General features: G+C 35.0%; 1 protein-coding gene across 5 annotated transcripts in view; it reads left to right on the plus strand.

Annotated features, from left to right (window-relative positions):
* PTPRZ1 (protein tyrosine phosphatase receptor type Z1) overlaps positions 1–16,041 on the plus strand; it is a 165,267-nt gene that overhangs the window by 127,285 nt on the left and 21,941 nt on the right. For all 5 annotated transcript variants that reach the window (XM_067746840.1, XM_067746841.1, XM_067746842.1 and 2 more), the window contains 3 exons: positions 4,072–4,216; positions 10,785–10,876; positions 13,838–13,923. In XM_067746840.1, coding sequence (XP_067602941.1) covers positions 4,072–4,216; positions 10,785–10,876; positions 13,838–13,923 — 323 coding nt within the window. The remainder of the gene's footprint in view (positions 1–4,071; positions 4,217–10,784; positions 10,877–13,837; positions 13,924–16,041) is intronic.

The raw sequence follows: 16,041 nt of genomic DNA on the forward strand, positions 1-16,041 counted from the left end.
CAAAACCATGAAGAATATGAAATACTAGATAATTTCATTGCATTGATCATAAGAGTTTTATAATTTGCTTTTGTTACATTTTAAGGCATTTTTTAAATCAACAATGAAAATATTTAAATCTCAACAGTAAGTCAAAAGATAGGCTAAAGTAAATCTTGCACTCTTGTTGCATAAAAGTAGGTATGTAAAATCCAGAACATAGACAACAATCTCATTAGTATAGTTTTCCTCTTTGTTATTTCCATCCCTTGAATTAGTTATCTACTTTTCCTTCAGTGCAGCAGCAATTAAAAGTTTGTACATTTTGATAGAGAAGTTTTTCTACATTCTGACTTGATACCTGTTTAACATTTCGTTCCAGTTTAAACATTTACATTCTGTTATGTGAAAATGAGTAAGGAATTCATGAATCACCATATTTCATTAGTGTTGCCATGTATATGAATTGTTATCTGGCTTCAAATATAGTCCTTGTGTTTTTTTTAATTTTTATTAGATTTATTTAGAAATAAAACATCAGGAATCCATCCATTTTTCTGTCTTTTTAGGTAGTGACATCATCTGTATGTTCTTGCTAGATTATGCTGTTATGGAAAGACTATATATACTGTAAAATGCCAAACCTTAAATTATTGACTAAAAGTTAGCAATTTCTCTTCAATGCACTAATTAGATTTATTTAATTTGAGTATGTTCTCCCACTGATGAGGAAAACAATACAAATATAACATCTGACAGCAGCAAGTAACATAATTAATGAAGTAAATAAGATCATACAGGATTAGGGGGAAATTCTTGCCTATTTTTAAAACATATCTGTAAAAAAAATATGTAGTCTGTCTTATCCAATAATTGAATATGCCTCTTTATCAAATGCATATAGACTAATTCTGAAGCTTATCATTTTATTACCTACTTCTAGAATGTAGAATAATTTACAAGACATGCTCGTCAAAATAATATAGATAAGGCAGATATTAGTATCTGCAATTTATGAATGCATAAACTGAGTCCCAAAGATACTAGATTGCTTGATCTAGGTCACATAGGGAGTTAATAAAAAACTGAGACTGGAAACATGTGTCATTGGTGTCTGTCTCTTAGGGACTACGTTTTCATGATTGAGAACAATAAAATATGTATAATGCTTAATTTGTAATACCAAAATTCTAGTGTTTTATTCTCAAAGTGAATTTTAAAATATTAATCTTAGTTCTTGTTTTCTAATTGTCTGTTAGCACATTTTTGTCTTATCATTTAGGTAACTCATATACACTAAGGAGCCATATCCAAAAAGATATTTGGTGTCAACTAATGAATATAAAAATCAGTATAACTAGTTGTTCCTCATTGTAGTATATACAAAGCAGCCAGGGGATTGTCTACTTTCATGTGGTATCTCATCTTATATAAAATATCTAAGTTTCATTATATGTAATTACCATGGATTTATCATTCTAACTCCCTAATTAAAAGGTTTGTTTTAAAATCAGACATCCCAGAGAACTTATGAGAAAAGTCTATATACAGGACTCTGTGTGTGTGCATGTGTGTGTATAGTGCATGTATATAGAGTGTATGATATATATGTGGTAATTTGTTATATGTTTTATGTGTTATATATCTTACATATGTATCACATATTCGATCAGACATATCTCATATATATGTATGCACATACATCTATATAAATGAGATATGTATGTATCTAGATACATATATATATACACATACACCTATATACATACTGCAGTGAATATTTGTGGTAATTGAAGACCAGTATAATTATATAACCTCACTCTGCATGTAAGTTAATGTACATCATTGGTTCTCAAACTTTAATGTGGATCAGAATCACCCAGAGGACTTGTTAAAACACAGATTGCTGGGTCTTAGCCACAGAGTTTCTGATTCAGTAGATTTGGGATGGTTGGAGAGGGGCTGAAAATGTGCATTTCTAACAAGTTCCAGGTGATGTCGATGCTGCTATTCTGGGGGACACACTTCAAGTATGACTGAAATAGACAATAATACTAACCTGCATTTGTAATTTCTAGGTACCAGGGACTTTGCTAAGTGGCTTATTTCCTTTGTTAACCACAAACTTTCTACTTAGGTAACAATAATTACAATAGGAAACAATGTAAAGACAATTGTGTATAAAGCAAGATGCTTTCCTAAATTTCTTTTAAAAATACCGGTACATTCACCGTCAGATTATTTAGGCTTCTAGATGAGTCTCCCTACAATATGTAATGACCAGAGCATATGATTAACATAATAAAAGGTAAAGTTCAGCCTTCTCTCACAAGAATATTAACTACAGCTCAGGGATCAGTTGACTTACTGATTACTGACTTACATATATATATATATATATATGGCTAAGGGGGTGGGTTACAATATTGACTTACAATATTCCCACTTTTTATACAGCTTTATTATTTCTAGTCACAACTTTGAATTCTGCTTTTTTCTAGCAAATCCTTCCATAGTTATAAAAACAAACATCTTGGGACATTTGGTTGTCACTTATAGATGCATTTCCTATATGAGTGGATTAAATTCTTGACCCTTTCTGCATCATCTCTTCTTACAGAAGGAAGCTATCATTTTAACTCTTAAGTTCTCTCCAGTTAGATATATTTCAATGCTATATTTATGAATTTGTGACTATCAAATTTATTCTCAAATATTTTCAACTAAATTGATAATATTTTCAATTAAATAGATTGCTGTTGTCTCATATCACTAAGAGTAAGATACTTGGTATAAAAGCACCAGACGTACCAAATGTGTAGGAGGCAATGTAGACTCTGATGAGGGGCTTAAACTTCGTTATTCCAGAAGTTCTACAGGTAGACAGGATAAGGGCTGTTACTTTGTAGCAGTGTCAGCGTCTCATCCTGGTAGAATGGTTCTAATGTTCAATCATCTTGGTTTCACACTGCACACACCTCAGAGTAAAAGGGAAGAATTGTGACTGGCCACTGACACCCTGCAGTTCTGAAACTTTTTTTTAACAACTCAGAATGATAGCTTCAGTTGCAGTGATTTTGAAAATGCTAGAATAATAATGTACCTGATTGGTCACAAAGATAGTTATTTGCCATCTTTTAAAATTAACCAAAGGACAGAATTTAGACATCTTCAAAATTTACACTTGCGTATTTAAAAAGAATTTCTTAGATCTGTGCATTCCTTCAATGTACATGCAATAGTATTTTTATTGTTGTTAAAGAAAAACAGTTGGTAAGAAGGGCATTCAAAATAACATCTTAAAAGCAACCTACATTTAAATGTTAAACAGTTTGCTGGATTGAAGTGTTATCCTAATGTAAGGAGGGTTATCCTAAGATCCTCTCTTCATGAAATTATTAACTGCTCCTAACTATTTACCTAACTGTGGGATTAAAAATATTTCCATTACAATTAATTTTGGGAAATCAAGATTATATGTGGTGATTCAGTAAGTAGCACTGTTTTCCCTGATCATTTTATTTAGAAACTGAATAGTTTTCTTATTTTAATATTTTCATGTCCCTTTTACTAAGCTTTTCAAGGCAAGATTATACTTCTTGCCATGGCACCTCTAGGTTGCCAATCTTTGTTGGGATATTATAGTTCTTCAGCTCTGATCGGCTGCCTTACTTTATTTTTCTCTTTTTTTGTGAGTTTATTCGTTTGTTTTTGAAGTATAATTGATCTGTAACACTATGTTGGTCCCTGTTACACAACATAGTGATTTGATATTTCTGTACATTTCAAACTGATCACCACAATAAGTCTAGTTACGATCTGTCACCATACAAAGATATTACATAGTTATTGACTGAATTCCCCACACTGTATATTTCATTCCCATGACTCACTTATTTTGCAGCTGGATAGCCTGCCTTACTTTTTAAGCTTTGTGTTACTTAAATTAGCTTATGATCATAGACCTTGCTTGTCTCATAGAGTCGAAATTTTAAAGGTAAGCAACAGCAGTGAAGATTGCAGTTATTCGGTTGAAAAATGTGCTTTTCCTTAAGCTTAAATATCAACTTTCTCAATTTTCTCCGACTACAGAGGCCAGTAATAGTAGCCATGAGTCTCGTATTGGTCTAGCTGAGGGGTTGGAATCCGAGAAGAAGGCAGTTATACCCCTTGTGATCGTGTCAGCCCTGACTTTTATCTGTCTAGTGGTTCTTGTGGGTATTCTCATCTACTGGAGGTAAGTTGAGTGTTTGTTTTGGATATGCATTTCATAAAGCTCAGATTTTTGCCTTTGTTTTACCTGAATGCTTTTCAAAGCATATTCAAAAATCCCTTTACTTGAGAGCTACCATTAATTTATCCAGGTAACTATGAGTAAGGTGAATTTGTGAATCCGAAGACATAATATTAAAAGATTTGACTGTTCTTCATACTTCTGTCAAACAATTAAAGGCGAAATGGAGGAACTTTGGTTTCAGTTAATATTTAATACAGCATTTTGACAGTTGCACTTTCATATTCATCTAATTAGCATTCAAACATTATCATAGCATTTAATATAAATCTAAGCTTCTCAGTTAAATGCTCCAGCTGTTATAACTTTAGAAGTTATTATTTTAGAAAACATAGTTTTGGATATAGTGAAATATACTTTTATATATAGCAGCGGATTTTGTACAAGATACATATCAATTGCATACGAATACGAAAAATGATAACCCATGCACAAAAGTAAAAATGAAGCATTAAAATATAATTTGAAAATAAATGACTATATTAAGATGGATGGGATTTTTAAATTCATTATAATTTGCCTTGAAGATGAGATATAGCTTCATTCTTATCAATAATCTCTTGAAACCTTTAAAGGACAAGGAAAATTGTACCCACTGTAAGCTTCCCATCCTACAGCAAGCAGAACACACTGCAAAGTGATAAGATTACTAGGGACACATGTAAATCAGTATAACTGTTATAACTGTGTCTGTTGGAAAACAAGAACTTTATGATGATATAAGGAATCATATCTGTAAACTAAGAAAGGATATAGCTTAGAACTCTATACTTTTGTTTTAAAAGAGAATTTTGTTCAGAAGATTTATAATCAGTTTCTTTTTTTTAGCAACCTCTGTCTGTAAGTTCATATCATCACTCTTTGTGTTATTCCAAAATATATTCTCTCAGTTTATTCAAAAATATTTAGTATGTTTATTGACTGTTTCCCATGTGCCTAGTACTCTGTGAACTACTATGGGAAAGTATAAAAGAAGGAATGAATGAATGAATGAGAATCACCACTGTCAAGAAATTTATGCTTATTGAGGGGAAAGAATTTTCCATGCAAAATTTATAAAAAATTACACAAAAGTGTATGCATGGCAGCTGAAATCTCTAATGCTAAGAGAGGTCAGAGAAGAAGGGATCTTGATAAGCCAGAATGGGCAGGGTGAATGTAAAATGTCAGGCTTGAGCTGGATAGGATTCAGAAACAGGAGCTAAAGGAGAAGGGCATTCCAGTCAGGGTCTTATGTAACTTGAGTACAGAGTGTTAGTTTAAAATATGAGCACTCGGGCTTCCCTGGTGACGCAGTGGTTGAGAGTCCGCCTGCCAATGTAGGGATACGGGTTCGTGCCCTGGTCCGGGAAGATCCCACATGCCGCGGAGCGGCTGGGCCTGTGAGCCATGGCCGCTGAGCCTGCGCGTCCGGAGCCCGTGCTCCGCAACGGGAGAGGCCACGGCAGTGAGAGGCCTGCGTACCGCAAAAAAAATAATTAATTAAATAAAATATAAGCACTCTTAGGGTTTTATGTATGTATTTTATATCTAACTATCAAATGTCCTGATAAGATTTGTTACTCTTACTTACCAATTTACAAATTTCACATATCTGTCCAACTCACAACCATTTGAAGTTGATTCACTTCCAAATGTAACTTTTTAGATCAGTAACACGAATACACGAGGGGTAGTATTTGCTGACTTAATGACAATGTTAGTGCATTCTTCAAGGTTTGTGTGACTTATTCAAATTCCAGTGTAGCTGCATTTGTGAGCAATATGATTTCACTATCCAATATGGAAACATTTTCGACTTTTGTGGAAACTACAGCCTGTAGAAAGGTTTAAAAATCGAATGGCATACCAACAAGAGTCCTAACAGGTGTATGGTCCTTATACGTTTTTCCAGTTTATATATTAAAACACTTTTCTGACCTAATTCTTGAGGAGAAAAAATAATCGCAAAGCGGTATAATAAATCCTCTCTTTTGCCTAATTTATCTAACTCGGTCTCTCATGTTTTGTGTAAACCTTGAGAAGAAGCATGTCGTAGCAGGAAGACAGAACAAATCAGAGGCGATAAATCTGGATCCCTTTCCCAGTTCTTCCTGACATTTGTTATATGGCCTTGGGCAAGTCACTTACCCATCTAGGAATGAAACTTTCCTCTTTTTACCATTTGCGGGGAAAGATCATCTTTAAGATTGCAGTCAGACTTTCTTTAGGGTCTCTGTGATGAATACAGCATGATGAATGTTGTTTCATTTTTGTATAAGGATCCAAAAAAATGGAATCATAATTACACATTTCTAGCTTTTAATTCTAAATACTGTGATGAAAAGGTGTAAATTAAATAATCAGATTAACATTGATTGATAGGACCTATGTCTATACGTTTAAAACAGTCATCACTTTTTTCCTCATGGCTGACTGAAAATTAGCAGGAGACATAGTTATCAACACTTAGCACATAGACGTGAAGACATTCACTGCTGATACAGAACAGATGGACCATTAGATATTGAATCTTGTCATACATTAAATAATATGCCTTGAAATTATTTTCCAGATATTTTAAGGTATAATTTACGTGAGCCAAATCATAAGTTTTAAAACGCAAAATTACTTCCATAAGGAATATTTTCAGAAAGTTCTTTTTAAAGACAACAAAGGGTACATTTTGGAGAGCTTTTTTAATAGTTAGAATCTGAAAAATACCAAGGCTATATTCAACAAAACAGCACTCCATCAAAAGCTATATAGAACAGAACTTTCCATAGACACACTTGTTCTGGCTGGGGAGAGTGGGAAGAGAAGCAATATGAATTCTCTCTTGATCTTACATTTAAATTTGTGGGTCACTAGTAGCTACCAACCCAGAATGGAGGCCTCCCAGTACCATGCTGCCTTTTAAGTAGAATGTCACTTCCTAGGTAAGACTGTACTATAAAGGGTACCTAAGCCATGTACAGATGATCTTCATCCAGAATTTATCCTGTACTATTTTAATTTTTCCCACTTTTAAGCTTATTGGTATGATTTATAAGATTCTTTTGTTATTTATTAATGCAAGTATCATTACAAGACCACTTATTTTCTAAAACCAACGAATGTTTGATTACATAGCTGAAAAGTATAGAGCTGGTATATACCCAGATACTATGATGAATATTAGCAACATGTTAAACCGCTGTACTAATATGTTTTAATTTACCTTTTCCTCTTCTAAGAGATGCTACCTTCTTCCCATTCTCTCAGACACATCCTCTATCCATCCATCCATCCGTCTATCCATTCATTTTTCTCTAGCTACGTATTCCACCTCTCCCTCCCAAATGTTTTGAAATTTTAGGTTAATCTCATTTGAGGCTCAGGTAGGCAAGAAGTCTAGGATGCAGCCTAATACTTTGTGGTTGGTGGAATTTACTTACTACTGGAAATCCGTCTAATCATTCAACACTTAATACCTATTGTACTCCTGGCATTGTATTAAAAATTGAGTCTACGTAAATCAAAAGACATGGCCCCATCTTTAAAAAAAAAAACATAATGAGGATAAAAGCACAAAACAAATATACTGCAAAATACTATAACCACCAATTAATTAAAATATTTAAAATAAAATAATGGAGAATAATGTCCAGGAAGTGAAGGTCATCCTTGGATTAATTAAGCATACTTTTCAAAGCAGTCTTAAGGTGAGTGTGAATGGAGATTTGCGTTGGGTATAGTAGAAACAGAAACTGGAGTGCAAGAGTCTGCTTAGGAAATGAGAGGCTGTTTCACAGGGAGGAAACCACTGAGTTGTCTTTAAAAAGGAAGTGTTTGCATGGCACATTAGTGACTGAGGCATTTTGGTCAGAAGAACCATGTTTAAAGGAGGGAGGAGAAATACTGAGTTAGAGCAGGAAAAGACATGTTCAATGATCTACAACATGTTTGTGTTATTGGATATAAACTTCAAGGAGAAAAGTCAAAAAAGGTTTGGACCGCAGATAGGTAGGGTTTAGGTATTAAAAGATTTGGGGTACTATAATCTAAAAATCTGTAAAGCACAGAACTAGAGCCAATATGTCAAAGTAACAGGGAGATAGATTTGGGGCTCGATACAAAAAAAATATCAACAGTAGGAGGCGTAACATTGGAAAAGGAGGGTCTTCTCTTTGGGTACCATTTGGAGATACTTACAAGAGATGGAGTTTTGAGTTAGTACAAGAAATGTCTAGTAACTAAAGATGGTTCATAAAGAAGTAAGCTCCTTGTCACTGAAGGTATTCAAACTGGGTCTTTTTAATATGTCAGAGATGCTAGGGAAGGGACTCTTGTATCAGCTGTCATATTGCACTAGGTCCCTTAAGGTATTTTACAACTTTAAGATTCATTGAAAAATAAATAGAAACCCTTTCAACCGGCTTGTGTAACCGTATTTTAGAGGAATCAAGGAGGTTTTAATTCAGTGATCTTAAAAGCAGGTGTATCAAATCCAGTGTTTTCATATCAGTGTGTCAGGAAATACTACATCTGTGGTTACACAGGTAAGCCACACTTTCCCTGTAGTTCCTGCTCCAGTCTGGTGTCAATTCTGCTCAAATGTGGACTTTCAGTAGGATAGTTTCTTTATCATGAGACCTGTGACCCTCATCTTTCCCATTTCTCATTAGTCTGCCATGCTCTTTCACCTTTCCAGGATATGAACCTCGCTCAGGGTCCCTTTGACCCCACATTGCAGTTGATTCTACATCCACTCGTCTACCTCCTACATCACCTCTTCTCTGTTGAAGACATTCCTGTGTTCTGTCAGTTATCTATGCTCTCACAGGCTTGATTATTAAAGGTTATAACATCACAGCAGAGGGCTAGTTTTTTGCTATGCATATCGTCGCCTTTGAATTTTTTTTTTTGGCTTGTGACATTATATAATTTTGTACTATTCATAATTATAGCAGTGAATTCATTGAGCAAATATTTCAGGGCACCTACAACATGCCAGACATTATTCTTAGCACTGAGGACTAACAATGCCGTAAGACAAGTACCTTGCCCTTTGGGGGCTTACATTCTGGTGAGGGAGGACCAACTAAAATTATGAAACATGAATAAACAAATATATAAATAAAGTATTTCAGATAGTGATAAGTGCCACAAAGCAAACAAAAGGGGGAAGAATAGTGACTTGGCTGGCAGGGCTGGTACTTTTAGCTCAGGTGGTCAGAGAAGGACTCTCAGAGGATGTGGCATTTTAGCCAATGCATAAATGATGGGAAAGAGGCAAGTGGCCAGAGGGAACATCAAGAACCAGGGCCCTGAGATGATCCTGGCGGGTTTCTTAGAGGGAGAAAGAAAGAACAAGTGGGCTAGAGCCTAGTGGGTGCAGGTAGGAGTTGTAGGAGATGAAACCGCTGGGGTTCGAGGGGACCAGGTGGCAGAGGGTCTTATAGCCCTTGCTGAAATAATGGAATATCATTGTAATTCCAGTGGGAAGCCACTGAAGAATTATGTGCAGGAAAATGATTATTGAAAAAAATATCACAAATTGAAGTGTGTCATGTAAGAACAAATGTTACGTTAAAGCTCATTAGGATAAATATCCTGTCGCTTGGATCTTTTAAATGGAAAATGAGATTGGCATTTTCCCCTAAACAGATCTTTCCGTTTAAACTTAACCACTCATGAGTAATGCTTCAAATAAATTAAATGACCCACATCAAAGAGTGTCATTAGCAGTATTAATTTAAAATTTTTTTAAATTAAGGATCATTTGCATTAGTTTACAGCAGCAGTTGGTTCTTTGCTCTTCTCAATTGTTTGTAGTGAGAGATGTTACTCTTATTATCTGAATGAAAATAGATTCAGGTGACATTTTAGGTCACGGTTGTCGTTGATTCCAAATATATTCATTCTCAAAACTCTCATCAAGGCTAGCTCTGTTGGAGAGAAAATCACCCCTGTTTTTGGTTATATGCTCACTATTTCCTCACCTCGTTTTGTTATTACTGCATTATCATACTTATAATATAAAGCTGCCTTCTTTTTTCATCAAAATGTTACCACACTAGAATTTCATTTCTACGTGGTCATAGCTTGCTGCTTTTTGCTAGCAGCTGAATATCCTCAGAACGGCATGGTCCCTTAAATATTGAGTGAAAATAGCTTTGGACAGGCTTTCTTTTCCACTCTGGTCCTGTCCAAGATGGCAAGACATCCTGGTATACGGCAACAGTGGAAGAGTAACTAGGGCATGGAGGTGTCCGACTCCTTGGCACCAACTGCCAAGTTCAAGTGTCATCTCTGCTTCTACCATGTCTGATATCTGCTCAGTCTTCTTCATCTGGTACAGGTAAAGCTGAGATAAATTTGGAGGCTATAAAATTCTCTAATAACGGTGTTTTGTAAAAGTAGGTGATAAGTAGATGATTTCCACTTATGTTTTAATTCTGGAGATTTCTGTCATAATCTTTAAGCATCTTGGAAGTTGTCTTGCTGACCATGCCAGCTAGTAGTATAAATTGCTTTCTTTTCTTTCCAGGAAATGTTTCCAGACTGCACACTTTTACTTAGAGGACAGTACATCCCCTCGAGTAATATCCACACCTCCAACACCTATCTTTCCAATTTCAGGTAATAGCTTAAAGTGTGACCCTGAGTAGCTGGTAGATGTTAAATGAAAAGTGTGATGTTGGAAGGTTTTTCCTTATTGGAGTACTTTGCAAATGGCTATAATGTAGATTAGTTAAATGTTTGTGTTGCCCAAAATATTATGTATCAGGCATTCAGGTTTATAACTCGTTCTTGTTAATTTTGAACATTCTTGGGACTTCCCTGGTGGCACAATGGTTAAGAATCTGCCTGCCAATGCAGGGGACACGGGTTCGAGCCCTGGTCCAGGAAGATCCCACATGCCGCAGAGCAACTAAGCCCGTGCGCCACAACTGCTGAGCCTGCGCTCTAGAGCCCGTGAGCCGCAACTACTGAGCCCACGCGCCTAGAGCCCGTGCTCCACAACAAGATTGGCCACCGCAATGAGAAACCCACGCACCGCAATGAAGAGTAGCTCCCGCTCACCACAAGTAGAGAAATGAAGACCCAACACAGTCAATAAATAAATTAATTAATTTTTAAAGTAATTAATAAAAAAAATGTTTTGAACAGTGTTAACCATACAGGTAATGTGGCAAAATAATTTATAGCTGTTCAGATGTTATATGTTAAAGAACATAAATATTTATAGCAATAAGATATCAGTAAGGAATAATGCCGACTTTCAGTCATTTGCATTCCTTTAATGGAAACCTAAACAACAAAAGTCAGACTAAATCATTGCAGTAAGGATGGACAGGACAAAACCCACAAAAGTAAGGATAACGTTTAGTTCCCTTCTGATTATCTGAGTGTATGTGAGAAAAGGTTTCTTAACTACATTACGGGGAAAAAAAGAAATTTTAAAATGGTGAGGGTACAAGAAAAACTTGAGCACAAAGAATGCATGGTTGCCGGAAATACTTTAAGTGAAAATGTCAGTTGTGTCCCTGGGAAAACATCAACTGTTTTATCAGAACTTACCTAGTTAACAATATTCAAGAATTAACCAGGGTCATTTTAAGACCCTTACTGACCCTAGAGTTCACACTGTAACTAAGGTCACAGACACTTATGAATTAACATTTTATAACATTTCAGAATGAAAAGTGCTAACAATAATAAAAAAAAAAGTTTACTAGAAATGTGCGAATTAAGGAAGCAGAACTGGAGGACAGAGGACGAGACGAGGACACGGAGAGTCACCAAACCAGGGAAAGCAAATGGAAACATTCCACTCTACATCTTTGTACAGAAGCCTCTTTTTAAATTGTCTGAGATGCCATATGTTATTGCTTGAGGCTCAAATTCTACATGAAGTTATCTCCTGAAGTCTCATGATTTCAAAAACAAAAATAAAGAAGAGAAGCATTTTCCTTGTAATTTGCAGCAGGCATAGGAATAAGTGTTTTGCTCCTTTACCTCTTTTATCAACTCTATCAACTCTGTGTCTTTAACCACCACTGTTTTGTTTTTCTAGTTTATATTAAAATTCTTTCTTTTAGTACAGCACAATTTCTCATTAACATATTTAGAATTTTGAGACCAGTTGCTCTTGGTGATCTGTTGTGTTTAGTTCCCTTCACTTTCAAACATACCTCTTCTACATATCCTGTCAGCGTGGGTATGCAAATTAACTATACCATTATCCAAAGTCCAACACAGTTTATTATTAACAATAAATAAAATAATCCAAAATCAGGTTGTCCAGGAAATCCAGAATCCCCTGTTCTACTTCTTGGAAGAAAGGTGCTCAAGGGCATCTCCTCCTTTTACTTGCAGACCAATTCGTAAAAGAATTACCAAAAGACATGATGGCAAATGAGAAGTAGTCAGTTTGCTTGTGGAAAGAGGTTAGCTGTGCAGGATAATATCCGTGGTTTTGACGAAGCTTTACTAGGAGAACTAACGATTTAGATGTGACAAGTTATTTCTGTTTTCTTGTCTAATTATAAAAGCTACTTCTAGGCAAGATCCTTCTGTAGGTGTGAAGGTGAAATTACACCTTTGTCTAGTGTTTCTTAAGGTTAACTCGCTAATTCAATTTCAGTATTCAGGTATACTCATCTAAAAGAGAACAGATGGATTCTAATTTTTTTTAAATCAACAAATTCTTGGCAACTGAAGCTTAAAAATATTAAATGGCCTAGATGCTGAACATCTGTTGATGTAGATAACTGGTTCTAGTGAAATGTGTTTGATGTTTCCTTGTCAGAGGAAGGAAATTGTGAAATTGCACACTGTGAACTAGTAATATGTTTAATCTAAGAAAGTCTTTCCAGGAAAAAAAAAAAAAAAAAAACAGAACCAGGTAAAATAAGTTGGCCCCTTCACAATTAATTAACAGATCCAATGACTTTGTTTACATAGCATATTTTCAAGTTAGAATTCTTGAAATTTTACAGATTAAAAGTCCCAAAGGTTTTTGACATTATCCTTAATGAATAGTCTGCATATAAATGTTTTCTATTATTTATAGAAAGAAGGAAAAAATGTTTTCAAATGTAAACATCTGACTATTTAACGGAGAGGCATTAAACTGCACAATTTTATAAAACTGAAATTGCATGATATATTATGTTTAGTCCAGGGTAAAATTGAAAATATATTATTTCTACATTTTTTCCCCAGAATTTGCAGGCAACTCCCACTCATGTTAAAGAAAGTTATCCATAAAGAGATGCAGTCCATTGATAAGAAGTGAGGCTGTGATATTATTTGTAACTTAACGTTGAAAATTAAGTTTCTCTTTAGAGTATGAAAGGAAAAGAGATTCCTGATCAAATCAGAATTCTAAAATGCAGGTTATGATTGAAAGTAAATATAGAGAAAATTGATAATTGTTGCTGAATGTTTCTTTGAACATAAATTCAGTCGGGATTATAGGAATAAGTGAACTTTGAAGTTGTTTTAGAAGAAGCGTCTTTATAAATCTCTATAAATGAGAGGCACATTTATTTCTGTTGAATTATCCTTTCCAACATGATTTTTTTATTCACTTAGATGATGTTGGAGCAATTCCAGTAAAGCACTTTCCAAAGCATGTTGCAGACTTACATGCAAGTAGTGGGTTTACTGAAGAATTTGAGGTATGATTTTAATATGTCTATTTTAAATAATATGGAAAATAGTAAATTTTTAAAATTCAGCAATAGGCTATTTCTTGACATTGAAACCATTTTCACCTCTAGCAAGATTATTAGTTCCATAATCAATTATGTGTTTAGGATATGTGTTATGTTTATCATACAATTTAGAAAATTGGTTTTCCATTTTAAAATTCAAGTTGTAAAAGTGGAAAAAACAAAAACATTGTTAATTCTCTCCCATAAACTCAGAGCTCTAGTATTCTTTTTTAAATCTGAACTAGTAACACTGATTCCTTTTAATTTCCTAAATTATATAAATTATAGTAAACTAGTAAATTTCATAATTTTCAGCCAAAGTACATACAAGTTCTTAATTGTAAGGACTACAACAGTGTAAATGCAGAAGCATTTATTATACAAGGCATAATAAATATTATACAAGGTAAAACCCCATCTGCTCAAGAAAATATGCATTTCTAAAAAACATTTGAACTTCACAATCAGTGAAGATTTTTCTAGTATTATTCTGTAAAACACTCTTAGATGGTAGGGGCAGAGAAATTTACTGCAAATTTATCATGGCCACTGAGCTGTCAGTTAGAGAGCTTTTTCAAAATAGGGCGCCATAAACCAACCGTTAGCAATAATAACCACGAAACATAAAGTTACTCTTGTTGAGCGCTCCCTAATATGCCGATCATTGTACTAGATGCTTCTACATTCAACCGTCGCCCAACTCTGGAAGTTATTTGTTTTTATTTCTATTCGTATTGCTGATGAAATCAACTTCCACAGAAGTTAATTAACAACTAATAAAGAGCAGGGTTGGGATTCAAACTTAACACTCATTCCTTTCCATTCTAGGAATTGAGGGATCCCCACCCCCTCCCCAGCCTCTCCCCTTTAGGAAGCATCACATTACTTTTTTGCCTCCTTACCTCAGCCCCAAGTGCTCAACTGACCTCCCTCTTTGGAGCTCTTTGAGGTCTGATCCTGATCAGAGGATACACCACCATCCCTAATATACGCAGAAACTGCTCCCCACGAATCAGATCAACAAGAACGTGTTTATGGAAGGAAAATGCCAGAGATTAGAAAGCTTTAAGAAACCAAAGGAAAGAGAAATGAAATATATGTTTTCACTAAATTAAAAACAGTAGAAATCAGCTAATTTAATCTTAAAAGAAGTCTAAGTCATAGCTACATTGAATAAGAAAGCAGTGTGAAGTGACTACTAAGTAAAGTGGAATAATATGAAGAATTATATTTTTAAAACATCAAATTATTTTTTCCTACCATAATAGAGGGTACTGGGTGGTGCGGTATTAACTTGTAGAAACTATCAGGCATCCATCAAACAAAATCATAGTTGTAAAAGGGAGAATATGCTAAGGATGTGTCTAATCTTCCAGATGTTAAAAGCCATAAGGAGGGGCTTCCCTGGTGGTGCAGTGGTTAAGAGTCCGCCTGCCAACGCAGGGGACACGGGTTCGAGCCCTGGTCCAGGAAGATCCCACATGCTGTGGAGCAACTAAGCCCGTGCGCCACAGCTCCTGAGCCTGCGCTCTAGAGCCCGCGAGCCACAACTACTGAAGTCTGCATGCCTAGAGACCGTGCTCTGAAACAAGAGAAGCCACTGCAATGAGAAGCCCACACACCGCGACGAAGAGTAGCCCCCGCTCGCGGCAACTAGAGAAAGCCCATGTGCAGCAACAAAGACCCAATGCAGCCAAAAATAAATAAATTTTAAAAAGAAAAAAAAAAAAGCCATAAGGAAAAATAGACAGTTTATTGTAAAAGTTGCTGATAAGCATATATACAAAGGCAGATTCACAGTTTTCACTATAAAATCATTTTGAATATTATTAAGCAGTTCATAATGATTAAATTAATAAAATAACCTCACATTTTTACTCAAAAAGTATTTTCTTAATTCCATTGGTTTAACTCATAGTCTGATTAAAGAAAACTTTTCATTAACTTAGTAATTAGCTTAATAACTAATAATGCTTCACCTTTTCAGTGGTTCATATATTAAATTGTTTTTAAATCTAGAGTCAGAATGACTTGCTCCAGAAGAGGCCTTAAAAGCTTGTTTAGTGAAAGGCTGAGCCATTT

The sequence above is a fragment of the Pseudorca crassidens genome, chromosome 8, assembly GCF_039906515.1.
Source record: "Pseudorca crassidens isolate mPseCra1 chromosome 8, mPseCra1.hap1, whole genome shotgun sequence".
Classification (NCBI taxonomy): Eukaryota; Metazoa; Chordata; class Mammalia; order Artiodactyla; family Delphinidae; genus Pseudorca; species Pseudorca crassidens.